Source organism: Ursus maritimus, unplaced genomic scaffold (assembly GCF_017311325.1).
Source record: "Ursus maritimus isolate PB19 unplaced genomic scaffold, ASM1731132v1 scaffold_35, whole genome shotgun sequence".
NCBI lineage: Eukaryota > Metazoa > Chordata > Mammalia > Carnivora > Ursidae > Ursus > Ursus maritimus.
The window spans coordinates 15,328,228-15,345,516 of record NW_024426119.1 but is presented as its reverse complement, the minus strand read 5'-3'; the positions used below and the strand labels follow the sequence as shown (position 1 = coordinate 15,345,516).

Here is a 17,289-nt window from a genome sequence, read left to right as displayed (position 1 = left end):
CCCAAGTCTGTTCCTTAGCCACAAAGCTCTCCTGCCTTCCCGAGGAAGACAGGAGATAGTTCGGTGTGACAGACGAGGAGTTAACAGAATGAGTGAGGAGTAGACAAAGCCTTGAGGTTGTGGGGAAAAAAATCAGTTCGGCAAATAGGAATATACTCTGACCATCCAAATTTCCTGAATTCAGCTATGGGTCAACTTTAGATGTCTCCTGAGGTGGTTGGGAAGCAGCAACTGGATTTATCCAGACTCTAGACAGGAACAGTCCAGGAGTGAGGACAGAAGGCTACCAAAGGCACTTGCCCAACAGAAGCATAAGGCAAAATACGCAGACAGGACAGTGAGAAAAGGCTGAGGGTGAAGGTTCCCTGTTCTTCCACCTTCAACACAGATTACTAGCAAGCCTGAGCTGGGGTTCTGCCTCTACTATTTGCAAGCTACATGACAAATCACTAAATTTCTCTGGGCCTCAGTTTCCCCATCTGTAAACGAAGTGGATTGAACTAGAAGACGTCTAATATCGTCACCTGAAAGTGGGAAAAGACGTTAAAAGCCAACGAGTCCAGTCCCTGCATGATGCTTTCGCCTCCTGACACATCCACTCCTCCAGAGTCGGCTGTCTCGTAGATGAAGCCGCAGGCCCGGCCCCCTGGGCAGTGCTGAGCTCAGTGCAATTTCCCACAGTGTTGCTCCTTGACTCTCATTACAAAACTGGTCCCTTCTCACCACAACAATATAGAATTTAGTGAAAACTCAACCTCAGTAAGTGCTATTAAATATAGCATAGTATGATTTATAAATAAGAAAACAGAGTTCTCACCAAATGAATATTAATTAGATCCTACAGATCAGTTTGAATTTTAACGAATTAGAATATAATAGTATACCCAACACGAAAACTACCTCGAACGCTAAATTAATTTCACCTTCAAGGAATTCCACGTCCCTTTAAATGTGTGCACTTCAGGGATATCGTTAAGATGATACTTAAGATCTGCAAAATACTGTGGATACGAGAGGTCTAAGAAATTAGCCACGGCTATGTGTCTCTAAGAGGTGTTCTAGAGGGGATTACACAACAGGGAGGATTTCATTCCTACGTGGAGGCAAAGCATCAGATGGACACGGGTCAATCCATGAAGGAGGGGACGCCCGGGGGTGAGAATATGGACAGTATTACAATCCTACTTAAGCTGGCTGACTTGAGGTTGACTTCCCCAGACAACAGCCGGCTTTGCAGTCCCTGCAATCCTGAGCATTTTGAGTAGACCCAGAAGGTGGCAATTCTGAGCATTCAACTAGACAAGAACATGAAGAAAGAGGTTAAGTCTTCCAACAAGGAGAAAAATGCCTCTACCTCCACCCTCTGTTTTATAGGGAATAAGCTCGACTGAGAATCCAGACCACTTGAAAGTGAGTCACTGTAACCTTGATGATCTGGGCCCTTGGATCTGAACGTGACAGTCTTGTGACTAGATTTTCCAGCCCAGAGCTAATCCTTATCCAGGACTTTGAAGTAAAGGCATGAGTCAGAAGCTTCGCACAGACATTACTATCTGGGGCCTCACGAGAATGGCATCTGCTCTCTGCCGTGGACTCCCTGCCCCAGTGAACCCCATCCAGAGACCGGCCCCGGGCGACCACACGTCTCTGGCACTCTGAACAGGATTGTCCCTAGTCCCAGAGGACTCTACCCTCTAGCTCAAAACCAAGCTCGCGTCTACCTTCCTCCTCCAAACCCGAAGGCTACTCCTGCCTGGAATCTTCTCATTGCTATGAGCTTTTGATGACCGATCGTTTCCTTTACTCCAGCCAGTGTTCTTGCCCTCAGGGGCTGGGGAGGCAGGCTGCCGTACCGGAAACGCTCAGAGAGCCAGCGACAAGAACAGACCACAACCACCGTGGTGTCCAACGGCCGGCGTTGTGGCGGTGGAGCAGGGTCTCCGAGTACAGAGCCAGGGAGGGGGCGCCGACACGCGCAGAGCTTACAGGAGACCCAGTACATCGTGTGTGTGACGTCCCGGGCAGCGCGCTACGTGCCTTAGATGGATCCTCGAATTCAAGACCACAGTCCCCCCTTGAGATGGGTACACAGATCTCCACCTTACAGATGAAGCAAAAGAGGCCCCGAGAGTTGAGGCAATTTGCTGGCAATCACAGGTAATGAAAGCCAGAGCTGGGATTTCAACACGTGCAATGGACGCACCGCCACGCCCCGAGCCCTACTGTTAATCATTCGATGATCCTACGGATTATAAAATTGGGGTGGCACTTAACTGGTATGATTTTTTTAAAAATAGTGACTTTCTCACAGAATTACATGATTAAGTGTGTTTGACACAACCTCTAAATTCTGAGTGTAATTAGGGACAATGAATTTCATCACACAGTGGCTGAGATGACACAGTGCACTCTCCACAGGGGCTCCCCCAAAACCACGGGAGGAACTCCTAGTCAAGACACAATGGGGCCAGATGTGCCCATAATCTGCAGAAAGGAGGGGTCTGTAACATCCAGTGGGGAGGGGGCATAAATTGCCCCCGTGAGACCCAGGAGGACTCCAGGTACGTGAAGTTCTGTAATCAGCAAGTGTTGGGGTCCAGTCTGGAAAAAGGTCATCAAAATCTAAAACGTGGCTCGCCATCCTAAAATTTTCTCTGATCGTTTAATGTGAATTCTGATTCCAGATTCTGATTACAACCATTTCCTCTTAGAAAGTAGCTGATTATCATCTGCTGAGTATGAAGCTATGAGGTATGTAATATCCGTTTGGGGTTTCAGGACAGCCCAAGTCAAATTCGGCCTGCGCCCTGTCCCTTTTTTTCAAGCAGCAGCACTACCTCTGGGCATCTTCCGTAACCAGGCTGTTGCAGCTCACTGACCTCATCCTGGCCCGGGGTGCAGTTCCCGACTCCTAGAGAACCCTACCTCCCCAAATAGAACAAACCTTTATTTTGCTCCCGGCAGTAGTTGGGCGCCCTTTCTTGTCAGCCTGCAGATTTTCCGGAAATAAGGACTTTATAAAAGGTCTGGAAAGGGAGAAAGAGAACGGATTAGCAATCAGTGGGTACCTTGGGGGCTGAAAGCCTGCTTCCGTGGAGAATGGAAAGGAGGGCCAGAAGCACATAACCTGGGCTCCAGAAAGGCCATTGGGCTCAAAGCACGAGCCATCAAGGTGTGACCCAGGGAAATTAGCAGTGGACAAGAGCAACAGAGGAAGAATTCTAAGATCTAAGGTTCTTAGCATCTAAGCCTGGAAAATACATTTTAAAACTCTGCCTTTCGAATTTGCCCACTCACTGGAACCGAGGTACACCTTGACCAGAGGACACATGGAGGGGGTCAGTACGGGTTTGCTGAGTTAAGATTAGTAAGACAGACTGGAGCTCGGGTGTGTGTATGAACTGTTGAGATCCAGTGCAGATTCTGCTCTAAGGCAGGGTTCCTCCACCTTGGCGCTACTGATACTGGGATCTGGGGCTGGAGAATTCTTTGGAGAGGTGGGGAGGGGTAGGCTGCCCTATACATTGTAGGATATTTTGCAGCATTGGTGACTTTTGCCTACTCGATGCCAGTAGTACACCGTGCCTCTCACCCCTGCCAAAAATGCTGACAAACTGTGCTTTTGAGTACAAGTCATTTTAAGCGGAGCACTAGTAATTCACCAGTCCTTTGCCTGTTGAACAGATTTTCATTAGTCGCTCCAATCGAGTTGCATTTGTTCGTATGCACCAAGACACGGGGCAGGGACGATGTCCTGGCAAACTCAGTGCCCCTCGTGCCTGGAACACAGCCCGGCACACAGTGGGTGCCTGACAATATGTGCTGACCGAATTAAGTCATCCATGTAAACCAGCAATCGGACACTCAAATTCAATTCCTCCTAAATGGCTCTGGAGCCATCTCGAATTTTCTAGGAAGTCTCCTCACAATCTACTTTTAACTTGACCAGACGCGATTATAGATTTTTGCAGCAAATGTGTTTAATAAACAATAGTCCGTGTCTATAGGACAGGAGTTTACGTGGATGTGTCAACAGCTCTCAAATTCGGCTCTCAAATTGAATTTTAATAATTCAAATAAAATCTGAAAGCATGTCTGCACCTGACAGGCATAAAAATCCACGAGGCAGGACTTGCGGCTGACCTTTTTAAGAGAGGAGCAAATCGATTTTCTGAGTTTTCAAATGAAAACCAATTCGGGAGCTCCAAAGCTGAGGGCGTGAGCTCAGGGAAGTACGGCACAGAGAGATGAGGGCCAGGGAAAGTGGGAGGCGGGGAGGGGAAGAGAATGAAATGGAGAAGAACAACTTCCGGCCAAAGCCTGAAAAGCATGCTCGGTTTTCTTAGAAAATTGTCAGGCGCAGGGCTGTTAACTAAGGAAGTTCACCTTAATCTTACAACAACTTGAGTAACATGGCCTCCAAGGGCAGCTCCCACTTGGAGGCCACTCTAAAAACTGTAAAATCTGGAAGACTGTACAATATTGTGTTTGCCTGGCATATCCAGGCCTGACCGTGTAAATCATACTATATCCGTTACCCAAGATCTTGGGAAACTTTGCAAGGGAAGAAGGGAGGAGAGGACAGAGCAGGGCTGGCCCTGGGAGCTCCTGCAGGTTGCCAGGCAGATGGACACCCCTCCTGTTTCTACCCCTAGAGCTTAGACAGGGTCTTGGGAGTTAAAACAAACCTCTGAGGAAATCCCTCTTAAGTTGCCCCTCCCAAACTTCTTGAGCCATTTCCCAAATGCTTTGGGGACACGTCCTCTCACAGCCTGCTAAGCCATTAGCCAGTCAAAAAATTAAGTGACCATGGAAAATTCTTAGGATGATATTCTGAAGGCAAAGTATCACAGAACCAGAACATTCCACTCTTAGTCAGAAATGGCCATCCCAACCCAACCCCAGGATAGTCGCCTCTCCCTGATGATACTGCTGAAAATGATGAAGCTAGGGGCCCTGAAGGGCATGCACATTGCATGTAGAATCTGGAGGCCGGAGGTGTTAGGAGTACATGGGATTGGAGAAAAAAAATTATTTTGAATAACCAAATTGTCCACTGATAATCCACGCCAGAGAGCTCAAAGGAACAAACTGCTGACCACTGGAAGGCCACAAGTTTGTTTGTTTTTTAATACTAAAAATTTGATCAAACCTCTATTCCATGTCGGATAAGACAAAACACACTTACAGCTCACTGCTCTGCATAAGTTCGATCAGATCCATGAAAAGCACATCACGGTTCCTTTCACAAAAGCCATCCATGTCATAGGATACCTGGCCAAGAATGGAAAGAAATCTAATTTTATCCTCGAAGTATTTCATTGAACAAGAAAATCCAAGTTGGCATGGCTCTTACCAGAATGTGAATATTTCCAGATGTACAACTGGGATTTCATCATGAACTGTCACATTAAGGCTGGGCATGTTTTATTTCACTTGTTAGCTAACGTACGTGGTGACGGTCTGTGGATGCTGATGAATGGTATCCGGCTGCCTACATGGCCCAGATGACCTACGACCAGGACTTCAGCTAACATGACCACACACCCCTTCTCCAGTGACTCCACAGGAGTGTCGAAGCAATAAACCTAATTCTTTCCCTACATTTTCACTACAACAGAATAAAAGAAAACAACGTCTGCTCATTAATCCATTGAAAGGGGGCATGTCATCTGAGGTTCTGCAATTTTTTCTACAAATGGCATCATAATTGGATCAAGTCAGCATAAAATTCATGCTCGGGGACCCTGGTTAACAAGAGATTAGATGCGGTGAAAGGTGGGGCCAGTGGATGTCCATAGGATTAGAAGACCCTAAATATCATGCCTCGACTTACTTATCTTTGTATCGGTGGCACCTAGACAAAGCCTGGTACCCAGTAATTACGCATCTTATGAGGACCGACATCAAAAACAAGCCTTGTTTTTATTTACTTATTTTAAGTAGGCTCCGTGCTTAACATGGGGCTTGAACTCATGATCCTGAGATCAAGAGTCAATGCTCTACCAACTGAGCTAGCCAAGGGACCCCCAAAGCAAGCCTTATGTATACTCCCAGCAGGCATAGGCGGGTGAGGAAAACAGGCTTGTGACTGCAGCAAGACGCAAGACAAAAATCCATTCCTTCAGCAGTTAATATACACGCCAGGGCGATTCATGATTTAAAAATATGCAGTAGTGTCTACTACCCTTTGTCCTGCCTCTGCAAAAACTTCATAGGTCCCATGTTGTGGAACAAATGGATGAATGCTGAATGAATGAAATACAGCGAAGCAGATGAAACTATATGGCTATTGTTATCAGCTGCTTCTGAGAAAACAGGTCACAGACCCAAAGGCTTAAAACATAAAGGCAGACATTGGGAAGGGTAACTTCCGCTTTCCCGTGGGACCCCCGCTCTCTGGACGTACCTTTCCAGCGTAATGGTGAATAATGAAGCCTTGATTCCAGCTGTTGAAGTGCTCGTGATTCCCGATCTGCATCTGAAGTTTCTGCAGCAGCGTCTGATCTGCCCCCTCCCCCACCGCGTGCATCGTGGCGCACACGTCGTCCAGGATGCTCATGATCCCAGGAGGGTTCTGATGGGACCAAGACAGCAAAGCCCCAGTTCAGCGACAGTTGAAAGCCCCAGTTCAGTGGCTTATCAGGTCTTTTCTTAAGCAAGGAAACAGTTCCCCAGACTCAAGATACCATCTTGAAAGTCAGTCCTTCCCTTTGACCAAGAATGCCATTAATAATCCCATATGGGAGTTACCACTTAGACCTAATGATGGAGGAAAGTCCATTTTCCAAAAAAAAAAAAAAAAAAAAGGTTTAACTTCCCTGAAGTTCTATCCAAACTCTTATGTGGATCACTATCTGCTGACTCCTATTTGTACCAAGTTGCTTTTAAAAACCCAGAAGAAAAATGAAAACATTCTCCTTGACCCTAATTCATTTCTTAATGTTCGCTTTTCGCCCGTTACACACAGAGGCATGGTTCACACAGTTAGAGCGGACACATTCTCTCATGTGTTATTTTTTTCGCACAGCACTATTTTATAAACAATCTTCATGTTTTACACAGTCTTCATACTATTTTATTTTTTTAAAAGATTTTATTTATTTATTTGACAGAGAGAGAGACAGCCAGCGAGAGAGGGAACACAAGCAGGGGGAGTGGGAGAGGAAGAAGCAGGCTCCCAGTGGAGGATCACGCCCTGAGCCGAAGGCAGACGCTTAACGACTGCGCCACCCAGGCGCCCCCATAGTTACTATTTTAATGCCTATATTTTCCTGCTCTGATATGCTATAATTTATTTAACACCTGAATTGTCTTTGGATGGTTTTACGGTTTCCAGTTCTGGACTTGTGTAAAAAACCAAACCAAACGAACAGTACTGTGGGGATCGCTGCCTACACCCTTCTTGTTTTCTTTTGGATACATTTTAGGGCTAAGTCCAAGAAGCTGTATAGACTGTCCAGAAAGCAGGGTCAATTCTGTGCCTCTTCATTCACTATGCTACCCATTTAAGTCATGGACGTCTTCTCTCAGAATTCAGTGACAACTGCCATTTGTAAACTGGCATTTTATTCATACACACGTGTTCATATCACTACACGGACATCTATGCACACAACTGATGGGATTGCTAAAATTCTCTGCAAATCAGAGTTGTCACCTCCCCTACTCTAAAACAATGACACAAGACAACACACACCCACTTGACATAAATCCATGTGCAGTGAGGAGACACACCAGCCCGGTACTTACAACTTTGTTCTCTATGAGGTCACACACGATTTTGTTATTGAAGTACTCGATGGGTGTCCATCTTATGCCCTCTTGAACATACTCTTCCTGAAGGACAGAAAGTGGGGACTCACATTATGACCCAGTGAAGATTAGCTGGACATCCACGCAGACGACTACCAAAGGCACAGAGAGCGCCACGAGAGAAAAATCTGAATGCCCTTTGACATAAAATGGGAATGTTTTTTTTTTTTCTAAGAGGGATAGAAAAGGAACATTTCATTGTTTGGTAACTTTTTTTCTTCTTTTTCTTTCTTTCTTCTTTTTTTAAAGTAAACTCTACGCCCAACGTGGGGCTCGAACGCCCGACCCTGAGATGCAGCGTCCAATGCTCTCCCAACTGAGCCAGCCGGATGCCTAATTTTTCATTTGAACCCTATGAAATTTGTTACCACACAATCATTTTTGATATACAAGCAATAGCAATTTAATATGGCTTAACCTATAGGTCCAGTGACAAAATCATCTCTGAATTTAACGTAAGGACGGCAGCACGGATTAGCCTCTAGGAACCCCAGGGGAAGGCCCCCCAGTCAGGCCAGTTGCTCATTTAACTTGATGAACACCACCACGTTCTTCTGGTTTCCCTCCTTCCGCACCAGTCTTGCTTCGTTAGCTTCTTTCCCGATCTTCACCTGATGGAGTCTCTGGACTCAACCTTCCAGCCTTCCTGTATGCTCAGCCCTGCTTCTCCAGGGGGATTTCAATCAATCCTATGGTTTCAAATAGAACCTGGAGGTGAATGACCCCCGAATTCATTTCTCTGGTCTAGACCTCCCCACTGAGTTCCAGGGTCATGCATATTTTATAGAGTCTCTGTTCAGACGTGTCATGGGCCTTATAAATCTAACTTGTTCAGTGGAGATCTGATTCTGCATTTCCCCACCATCGCCAACCAACTCTCCTAATTTCACTCTTCAGCAAATTGCCTCACCACCGGCCCTGTGATTCAAGCTACAAAGGGAGCAATCATCTTTAATTCCTCTTTCCTTCTTGGCTCCTTGCTAATTATTTTAAGCAAGCCATGTCGACTCACTTTCCAAAACACATGCCCAATCTGACCACCTCTCACGGTGTTACTGCCTCGACTGCTACCATCATTGTCCACACCTCCGCCATTTCTTGCCCAGTCTCCTAACTGGTTTTTAAACTTCCACTCCTGTTTGTCTTCTCCTCAGCCCACTCCATAAGTCTATAGAGCCTGAATAACCTTTTCAAAAACACAAATCAGACCACGTCACTCTGCTCAAAATTCCCCCAGGGCTTCCCATCATACTTCCTACAAAAGCCAAAGCTTTTGCCATGCTGGACAACGTTCCTATATGACCTAGCCTCTGCCTACATCATCGGGTCTCGGCCCCTACCACCTTTATCCTGGCTGTTCTGCTCTAGCTGCTCTGACGGGATGGAAGGCTAGAATATCAGGGCAGAGATTTATGTGGAAACCGTTGCTCACTGGGATTCCCAAGCAGAGGCACGAATACTTCCGTGACTCACTGTCCCCCAAATAGCCTTTCACCTGTGCAGTGGGTTGAATGGGTCTCCCGCTTTTTCACGTCCACCTAGAACTTCAAAATGTGAGGTTTGGAAACAGGATCTTTGAGATATAGGTAAGCTAAGGATCTTGTAAATGAAATCATCCTGGATGTAGGGTGATCCCTTAATCCAATGGCTGGTGTCTTTACAAGAGAAAGAAGAGGGAGATTTGGGCACAGAGAGACACAGAGAGGAAAAGCCATGTGAAGGGAGAGGCAGAGCCCGGAGTTACACCTGACACAGGACAAAGACCTCCAGGAGCCTCGGAAACTGGAAGAGGCCAGGAAGGCGTGTGGCCCTAGGGTCACTTTGGCTTCAGACTCTGGTCTCCTGAGCTATGAGAGAAGATGTTCCTGTGGTTTTAAGCCACTCAGTTGGTGGTACGCTGAACAGCAACCCTAGGAATCCAAAACAACGTGGAACCCAGAATCAAAGGGAGCCTGTCCTGAACTTCGAGGAGAAACTATAACCAGGCCTGTGACTTCAAGTCAGAATGAAAACTGCGAGCTTCATTAAAGCCACATTGATTTTCAAGGGAGACTGGGAGTGGAGCAAATCTGAGAAAACCCAAGTTTTTCTTCTGGAACACGGTCCATGCCATCGACAACTGGGGCTGGAACTGGGTTTCCATTTTCCACCCGGTCAATGAGTCAGAGTAGTAAAAGGAGCCAGTAATAAGTCCAACTTCACAACATCATTTGCTTAAAAGAGAAAGAAACTGTAGCAGATGGTGTTTACATTTCATAGACTAAAATGTCACAATGGCATATGGTTTTTCTGCCTGACTTTATTAAGTACATTTCCTAATACAAGACTAAAACTTGAATCTAGTACCAAAAGAGAGACTTTCATATCTTTTAAACACAACACACTGGAAATAACACAAGAAGAAAGAAGACGGACTGCTTACCTGTTCTGCCTTTAATGTCAGTTCAATAAAAATCTGCTGTAATTTCTCATTGACAAAATTGATACAGAACTGTTCAAAGCCATTTTTCTGGGAAAAAAAAAAAGTTACTTGCATGTAACTGTTTCTGCGAAATCATTATAAAGTCATTTCTTAAGTGGTTAAGTGCCAATGTTTCAATGTGAGAAGCCTTAACAGAAATCTTGGAGGCATCGGTAGACAGCAACATAGTTTATATTTAGGAGAAACTAATTTAGTAAAGGTACATGAACAACTTACAGAGGCAAAAATGAACTGCAGTGGGTTTTTTCCATTACCTAGAATTGTTTCTTTCAAGTCAGACAAAATGCATCACCCTCCCACGGCCCCGGTTGTTCAAACTGGTCTTACCTGGAATATTTCAAAGCCATAGATGTCCAGGACACCAATGTTGTATTCTTCGTGGTCCTTCTCCATTGCTTTGTTGATGGACTAGAAGAAAGTAAGCAGCATAGCAATTAACTCCTTTTCTTTCCTATTAGAAAGGGGGCAAGCATGGGGGGAAAGGGAAGCAAGACTATAAACAGCAAATGCTACGGCCTAATGGAAACAGGACAAGAAGAGAGGGGACGTGCAGCTTCAAAAAGAGGTTTGCTGCAAGGTCAAGTACTCCGGGAAACCACCAGGATCCGAAAAAGCTACTATTGCTTAATGATGAAAGCTATTAACTTCCAGCATTTGGTTTTTCTCAGGAAGTCTGGAGAATTGGAAGAAAATGTCATCTTGGATGACTGAAATAAAACCTACTTCCTATAAAGAACCAATAAGACAATATCCATAGGTATTATTTCCACTGAGCCCGTCCAGTAGCCATTTAATGGCCCCTAACACAGCTGGGAGGGACATCAATATCTGGTGCCGGGAGCTTAGAGAGAGGGTGAGTGGGCTGCAGATAATAATACCAGCAACTATTATGAGAGTGATGAGAATATAAGCAGTCTCCTTATATTTACTATTCACCTGCCAGGCTCTGCTCAGCGCTTTCCATGTGTTTCATTGAATCCTTGCTATGATTTTGCCAACGACAGTGACGTTAGAATCCCCAAGGCTGCCCCGGGCCAGAGGCAGGGTCTGGGGTTCCCTGGAATGGCACGATGTCCACGACATCTGTGTTCTGGATCACTGTGAGAAGGGACACGCAAGCCAATGGCTAGACTTAACGGGAGAGGGTGCGTGCAGGTTCCACCAGGAGCCTCAGGAAGGGCAGCGAGGCAGGGAGGGACAGGGGAGAAAAGTTCCCAGAGGTGGTGAACACCTGGATGAGTGTGGAAACACCAGAGGTGCTTTCGGGGCCAAGAAAATGACGTGGCCTCTTTCGTGAGCTAATGCGTCATGACACACAGCCCTCGGCCAGTGCCTGGCGCGTGCTCAGTGCCCAGTAAGTGTCAGCTCTAATTACATGGGGCGTCATCTGCTTTTACCACACAAAAAATAAAGGGCAGGCAAAAAGAAAGTCGGGTAGGAAGCCCGGCACTGGAAGGCACGGTGAACAAAGAGACGAGAGAGACGTGGTTCTACGGTCCATTCTGCATCACGCTCTTGCTGAACGGCCTCGGGCAAATCCACCAGTCCCTAGGCTTAAGATTCCCTTGTCGGTAAAATGAGGAGTCTGGACAAGCTGAAAGGATGACTAATGTTTAGTATGACCCCAACCTTCCACAGAAAGTACACAAAATAATTACCCTATCCTGCCCTGCCCTACTCAACCCTAACCACACCTAACTACACGTTAAGCCTTACAGACCTTGTTGCCGGGATTCAAACAGATTTTTTGGAGCGCACGGCCATGCTGCTGTTCTTGCCTTAGGGTCCCCCTACGGTTCTTTCTAGCTTGACGATATAAAAGGCAGAGGAGCAGAAGAGCTAGAACACAGCCACATTGCCTCGGTGTAATCCCAGGTTTATCACTTACTAGTAGTGTGACTGTGGCTAAGCTCCTTGGCCTCTCTGTGCCTCAACTGTCTGTGAAACAGGGATAATAACACTAAGTCACACGGTTGTTGGAAGGATCACATGATTTTTCCTCTAAAATACTTAGAGAAAGGCAGCAAGAGAGGGAACACGAGCAGGGGGAGTGGGAGAGGGAGAAGCAGGCTTCCCGCTGAGCATGGAGCACGACGCGGGGCTTGAGCCCAGGACCCTGGGATCATGACCTGAGTCGAAGGCAGACGCGTAACGACTGAGCTACCCAGGCGCCCCTATGATAGTTTTAAAATATATCTAAAAACTCTTTGATACTCTTCCCTTCAAAAGGCAGAACTTGGGGCGCCTGGGTGGCACAGCGGTTGAGCGTCTGCCTTCGGCTCAGGGCGTGATCCCGGCGTTGTGGGATCGAGCCCCACGTCAGGCTCCTCCGCTGTGAGCCTGCTTCTTCCTCTCCCACTCCCCCTGCTTGTGTTCCCTCTCTCGCTGGCTGTCTCTATCTCTGTTGAATAAGTAAATAAAATCTTTAAAAAAAAAAACAAAAAAAAACAAAAGGCAGAACTTAATTCTCCTCCCCTTAACTGTGGGCTGTACTTAGTGACTTGCTTCTAACAAAATATGGCAGAGTGTCAACATTTGAGTCCAAGCTTACAAATTAAAAGCTTTGTGGCTTCTTCTGTGTTTTCTCTCTTAGATCACTCCCGCTGGGGGAAACCAACTGCTGTGTTGGGAGGATATTCAAACAGCCCAAAAGAAGGCTCATGCAACAGGGACCTGAGGTGTCCCGCCAACAGCCATAAGAGCGCACCATCTGAGAACGAGACCTTCCAAGCCTAGTCAAACCTCGAAATGAGGGGTAGCTCCAATCAACATCTTGACTTCGGCCTCATCCTTAAGTCAGAACCGCTAAGCTAAGTCACTTGCTTTGAAACCGTGACAGAAAAAAATGCCTGTTGTTTTAAGCCACTAAATTTTGGGGTTAATATGACAAATACAGTATTCTAAAGATTTAGGCTCAAGGGTCAACCAAGTTTCACGACCATGGGTCTCCCCTTTTTCTGTTCTGTAGCTCTGGCTTTACTAAATACTGTGGCCCTCAGAAGCTGTTACCATATTCAATGTCTTGTTGGACGATTCTAGAAGCAAAAGTGGGATTCAGTGATCCAGGGTGAAAGGATAAAAAGTGGAAGAGTAAGCTAATGGTTATAAGGAACAGGCCAAAACATGAAGACAAAGCGCTTGGTAGTTTTCCTCTTTAGAGCCGAGATGTGAGATGCCAGCAGCATGCACTTGTGCTTACATCTACCAAGAAATCAAAGACGCGGGCGTGCAGAGCCTTGGCGAGGGCGTCCCTGCTGTAACAGGCCTGCTCCACGTTGAGGGTCACGTGAATGGACTCCGACTTGCCTCCCCACTTGCTGTCCATCTGCCGGCTTGTAAGCTTTTCTTTCAACCTGTCCTGGTTTATCCCCAGAAGATATGCAGGAAAAGCCAAAACTATAGAAAACAAAATAAAACATGATTGTCTTTGGAATTTTAACAATTCATTTTGCAAACACGTGGAGGCACTTTTGTGTGTATGCACACACGCACACACGTACACACGTACACACGTGCATATACAAGACACCAGCACTGCCCCCCCCCAAAAAAAACTTTCACTCTACTGAAGACTGCTTATCAGCAGTCCCACACACACACATCCATTTTGTTTTTCTCAATTGTTCTATTACATGAGTCAATTCCTATGACGGCTGAGACTTCCAATAATACAAATTGGTGATCCAAGAAGGATGGTGAACCAACCCCCCCTGCTGAGATCACAGCTAACAAGCCTAAAATGGACATCTTTCCAGGCCTGCAGCAAGGCAGCCCGGAAGGAACTAAATCAAGAGACATTTCTTTGGCTCCGAAAATTGTTTTCTTCCTTTCTTGTATGGTGTTTTCATAGCATCATTCCCAAAGATGTTGAAGCACCTGGAATCATGAAGTAATAATTACAATATCATAATAATCACCTATTTCTTGAGTGCTTACCACACGTAGGGTTACTAGAGAGGACAGAACACAAAATATTAAGAAATCCTGAAGACAGTCTAGACAAGGCATGGATAGCTTACCAAATTAACAAGTCTAGATAATAAAGTTTAGAGGCATTTAGGACAGGAAGCTATAATGACTTGCTGGGGTAGTCCAGGAAAACGCGGGATTCTTGTGGGGCCTGAAAGGATGAACAGCATTTGTACAGATGCAGAGGAAGAGAGAAGAGGGGAGCGCAGTGGGGTGCGCACAGGGGTGGAGGAAGCAGGGTGGGAGACACGGTCAAGGTGCAGCGAGCAGACCAGCACTGACTCTAGCTGAAAAGGTAGGTAGTTACAAGGTTAGGGTGAACTCTGACAGTGGAGGTCCTTGAATGGCAGGAGAAATTTGGGCTGGAGTCAGAGGGGGCCTGAATGACTTCTGGGAGGGGGTGGGGATGGGATCTGTAAGATTTCTCTGGGAGAGGCAGATGGCACACAACGGAGGGCACTGGCGCTGTTCATCTCACAGCAGACCCATCCCGTCGTAAGGACACGGAGTAACATAGCTCTGGTCTTCGAAGAGAAGAGCTGAAGAGACGGCTTCATAACTTGCTTCAGGCCATGAACCTTGCCAAGAGGAGGGCCAGTGATATAAATGGATTTTCTTGATTTCTGCTCAAAACACTCTAAAGTGAATAAAGGATGCCATTCCGGGTCATGAAAGAATGCTCAGATTTTTTTGTAGTATGAATGAAAGGTTTTCATGCACACAAATCCAAACTCTAAACTTGGATATGAGTCTTCTTTTTCCCCATAAAACTGTATCAGAAGTTTCTGATAAAAGGATTTTGTTAAAGACTTTATGATAATGCTCAAAAATCACAAGCCTCCCAATAAAGGATAATCTGAATTTCACAGATGGTGTTAGAATGAACGGGCTGACATTTCTCAGTAGATACCTTCCAACGAGATTAAGTCAGTGAATGCATTTTGAAGAAGCGTAATGCCAGAACAAGGTACTTATTATCTATGCTAGCATTCTACAGAAATGCTCTGACTGGTAGAAGGGCTTCCTTTTACAAAGGGCCATTTGCCAACGGCCAATTCCTTTAGTTTGGTTTTCATGTTAACACACGTGTTTAGGAATCTGGATGTGTCTTCCACAAAACCGAAACTTAACCTTTGCACAGGGCAAGGACCTAAGACGCCCATACGCCAGACTAGACACATGCGTGGTTGTTGGGAGAATCAGGAGACATTTACCAGAGTGTCTGACATACAAGAGGCCTTTACTAAGGGGAAGCTATAACGTTGGTTATTATCACCACCACTAGTCAGTTAGTCGATACACACACATCTCACTTGATACAGTGGATATTATTACCAATGGTGTATAGTAAATTCGCCAGGGCCCCTCACTGTTCATGGTAGCTACACACAGCGAATACCTTGATACAATGAATAATTAGCCTCCATCTGTCTGTTTTGTAAAATGTGGGCTTCTGCCAAGCCCCTATCATGTTAAAATAGGGACACAGTTAAAATATTTGGTAAAAATGTTTATGCCATTGTCTTTATTTTTTTTTTATTTTTATTTTTTAAAGATTTTATTTATTTGACAGAGAGAGAGACAGCCAGCAAGAGAGGGAACACAAGCAGGGGGAGTGGGAGAGGAAGAAGCAGGCTCACAGCGGAGGAGCCTGATGTGGGGCTCGATCCCACAACGCCGGGATCATGCCCTGAGCCGAAGGCAGACGCTTAACAACTGCGCCACCCAGGCGCCCCTATGCCATTGTCTTTATGACCATAACTAAAGAAACACAACATAAGGGCTAAGTCCTTGGGTCCTTACATAAGACTGAAAAAGAAACTTAGTAACGTCTGAGTCCCCCAAGCTACTGCAGAGGAAGGCAGGAGTGAAGGACCACAGGCACTTGAAAAACAAGGCATGGAATATGGCCAAGAATCGGAGCCACAAGCTTAGGGAGACCCCTAAGAAGTTTAAAGAGGAAATCTAGTACTTGCTTGGAAAAAAAATCCATGCCATGTTTTTCAAGTACAAGCTTTTATGGCCCTACATTTTCTTCAGTGGCTGCCCTGGTGCTGAAATTACAGGGCTGCTCAAATGGACTTCCTGCAGGCTGTGAATTTCTGTGAGGGTGTGTGCAGGTGTGGCTGGAGAAGGACGTCAGTACAGAAGCTAGGAGGCTGTGGGGAGGCAGCGAGGGAGGGAGGAGGCATTGATTAATTTCAAAAACCTGCTATAACTCTGGTATCGTTAATCAGAGTTATGGAGAACACAAAAGAACCTGCCAGAAAGTAACATTTCAACACATTTTGATAATGAGAATAGATTTCTGTTATTGCATTCAAGTGTAAAACAAAGTTGGATTAATTTTTCTGTGTACATCTGAAGTACAGAGGAGCTAAAGTAAAAAGACGTAGCAAACACAAAATGCTGTTTTACAAATCTAAAAGAAATGGCAAGGTAAATGTGGGCGGTCTCCGGTGTTGAGGTTCCGTGCTCTCGAACCCATCAGTTACACAGCAAAAAAGATGGGCATTGTCCCTCGTACTTTCCATTCCTATTTACGTATTTTTTCCCTTCAACAAAATTCACAGGTTAACGTCTTTGGAGCAAGACTTATTTCCAAAAGTACATCATCTTACTACAGTGACTATGATGGATATACACGTGCCTAAGCTGAGGTTTTCTTGACTTCTCAGCAACGTACAGGTTTGACTCAGGAAATCCTACAGCTCCACCAGTCTAAGGTCAGGTCAATAACAAAATCTGTTGTCACTTATGGCTGTTTTGCTTTATTAGGTCAGCTATGACGGGAATCTTACCATCTTTTTCTACAACAGCTAGAGAAACTGTCTGCTTTCTTCTGTTATAAAAATATGGGCTAACACTTTCTTCTAAAAATTTAGTCCACGTTGAGGTGGGCGGGGGTGGTACCCGGGTGGCTCAGTCGGTTAAACATCTGCCTTTGGCTCAGGTACTGATCCCGGGGTCCCACAATGAGCCCTGTGATGGGCTCCCTGATCAGCGGGGAGCCTGAGTCTCCC

The 17,289-nt window shown here is 45.7% G+C and overlaps 1 protein-coding gene across 1 annotated transcript in view; it reads right to left on the bottom strand.

The window, feature by feature from the left end:
• Positions 1-17,289, bottom strand: part of MYO1E (myosin IE) — a 188,770-nt gene that overhangs the window by 47,532 nt on the left and 123,949 nt on the right. The window contains exons 10-16 of the mRNA XM_008706040.2: positions 13,497-13,693; positions 10,625-10,705; positions 10,238-10,324; positions 7,753-7,839; positions 6,410-6,577; positions 5,189-5,274; positions 2,945-3,026 (exon numbers count right to left, since the gene is read on the bottom strand). Coding sequence (XP_008704262.1) covers positions 2,945-3,026; positions 5,189-5,274; positions 6,410-6,577; positions 7,753-7,839; positions 10,238-10,324; positions 10,625-10,705; positions 13,497-13,693 — 788 coding nt within the window. The remainder of the gene's footprint in view (positions 1-2,944; positions 3,027-5,188; positions 5,275-6,409; positions 6,578-7,752; positions 7,840-10,237; positions 10,325-10,624; positions 10,706-13,496; positions 13,694-17,289) is intronic.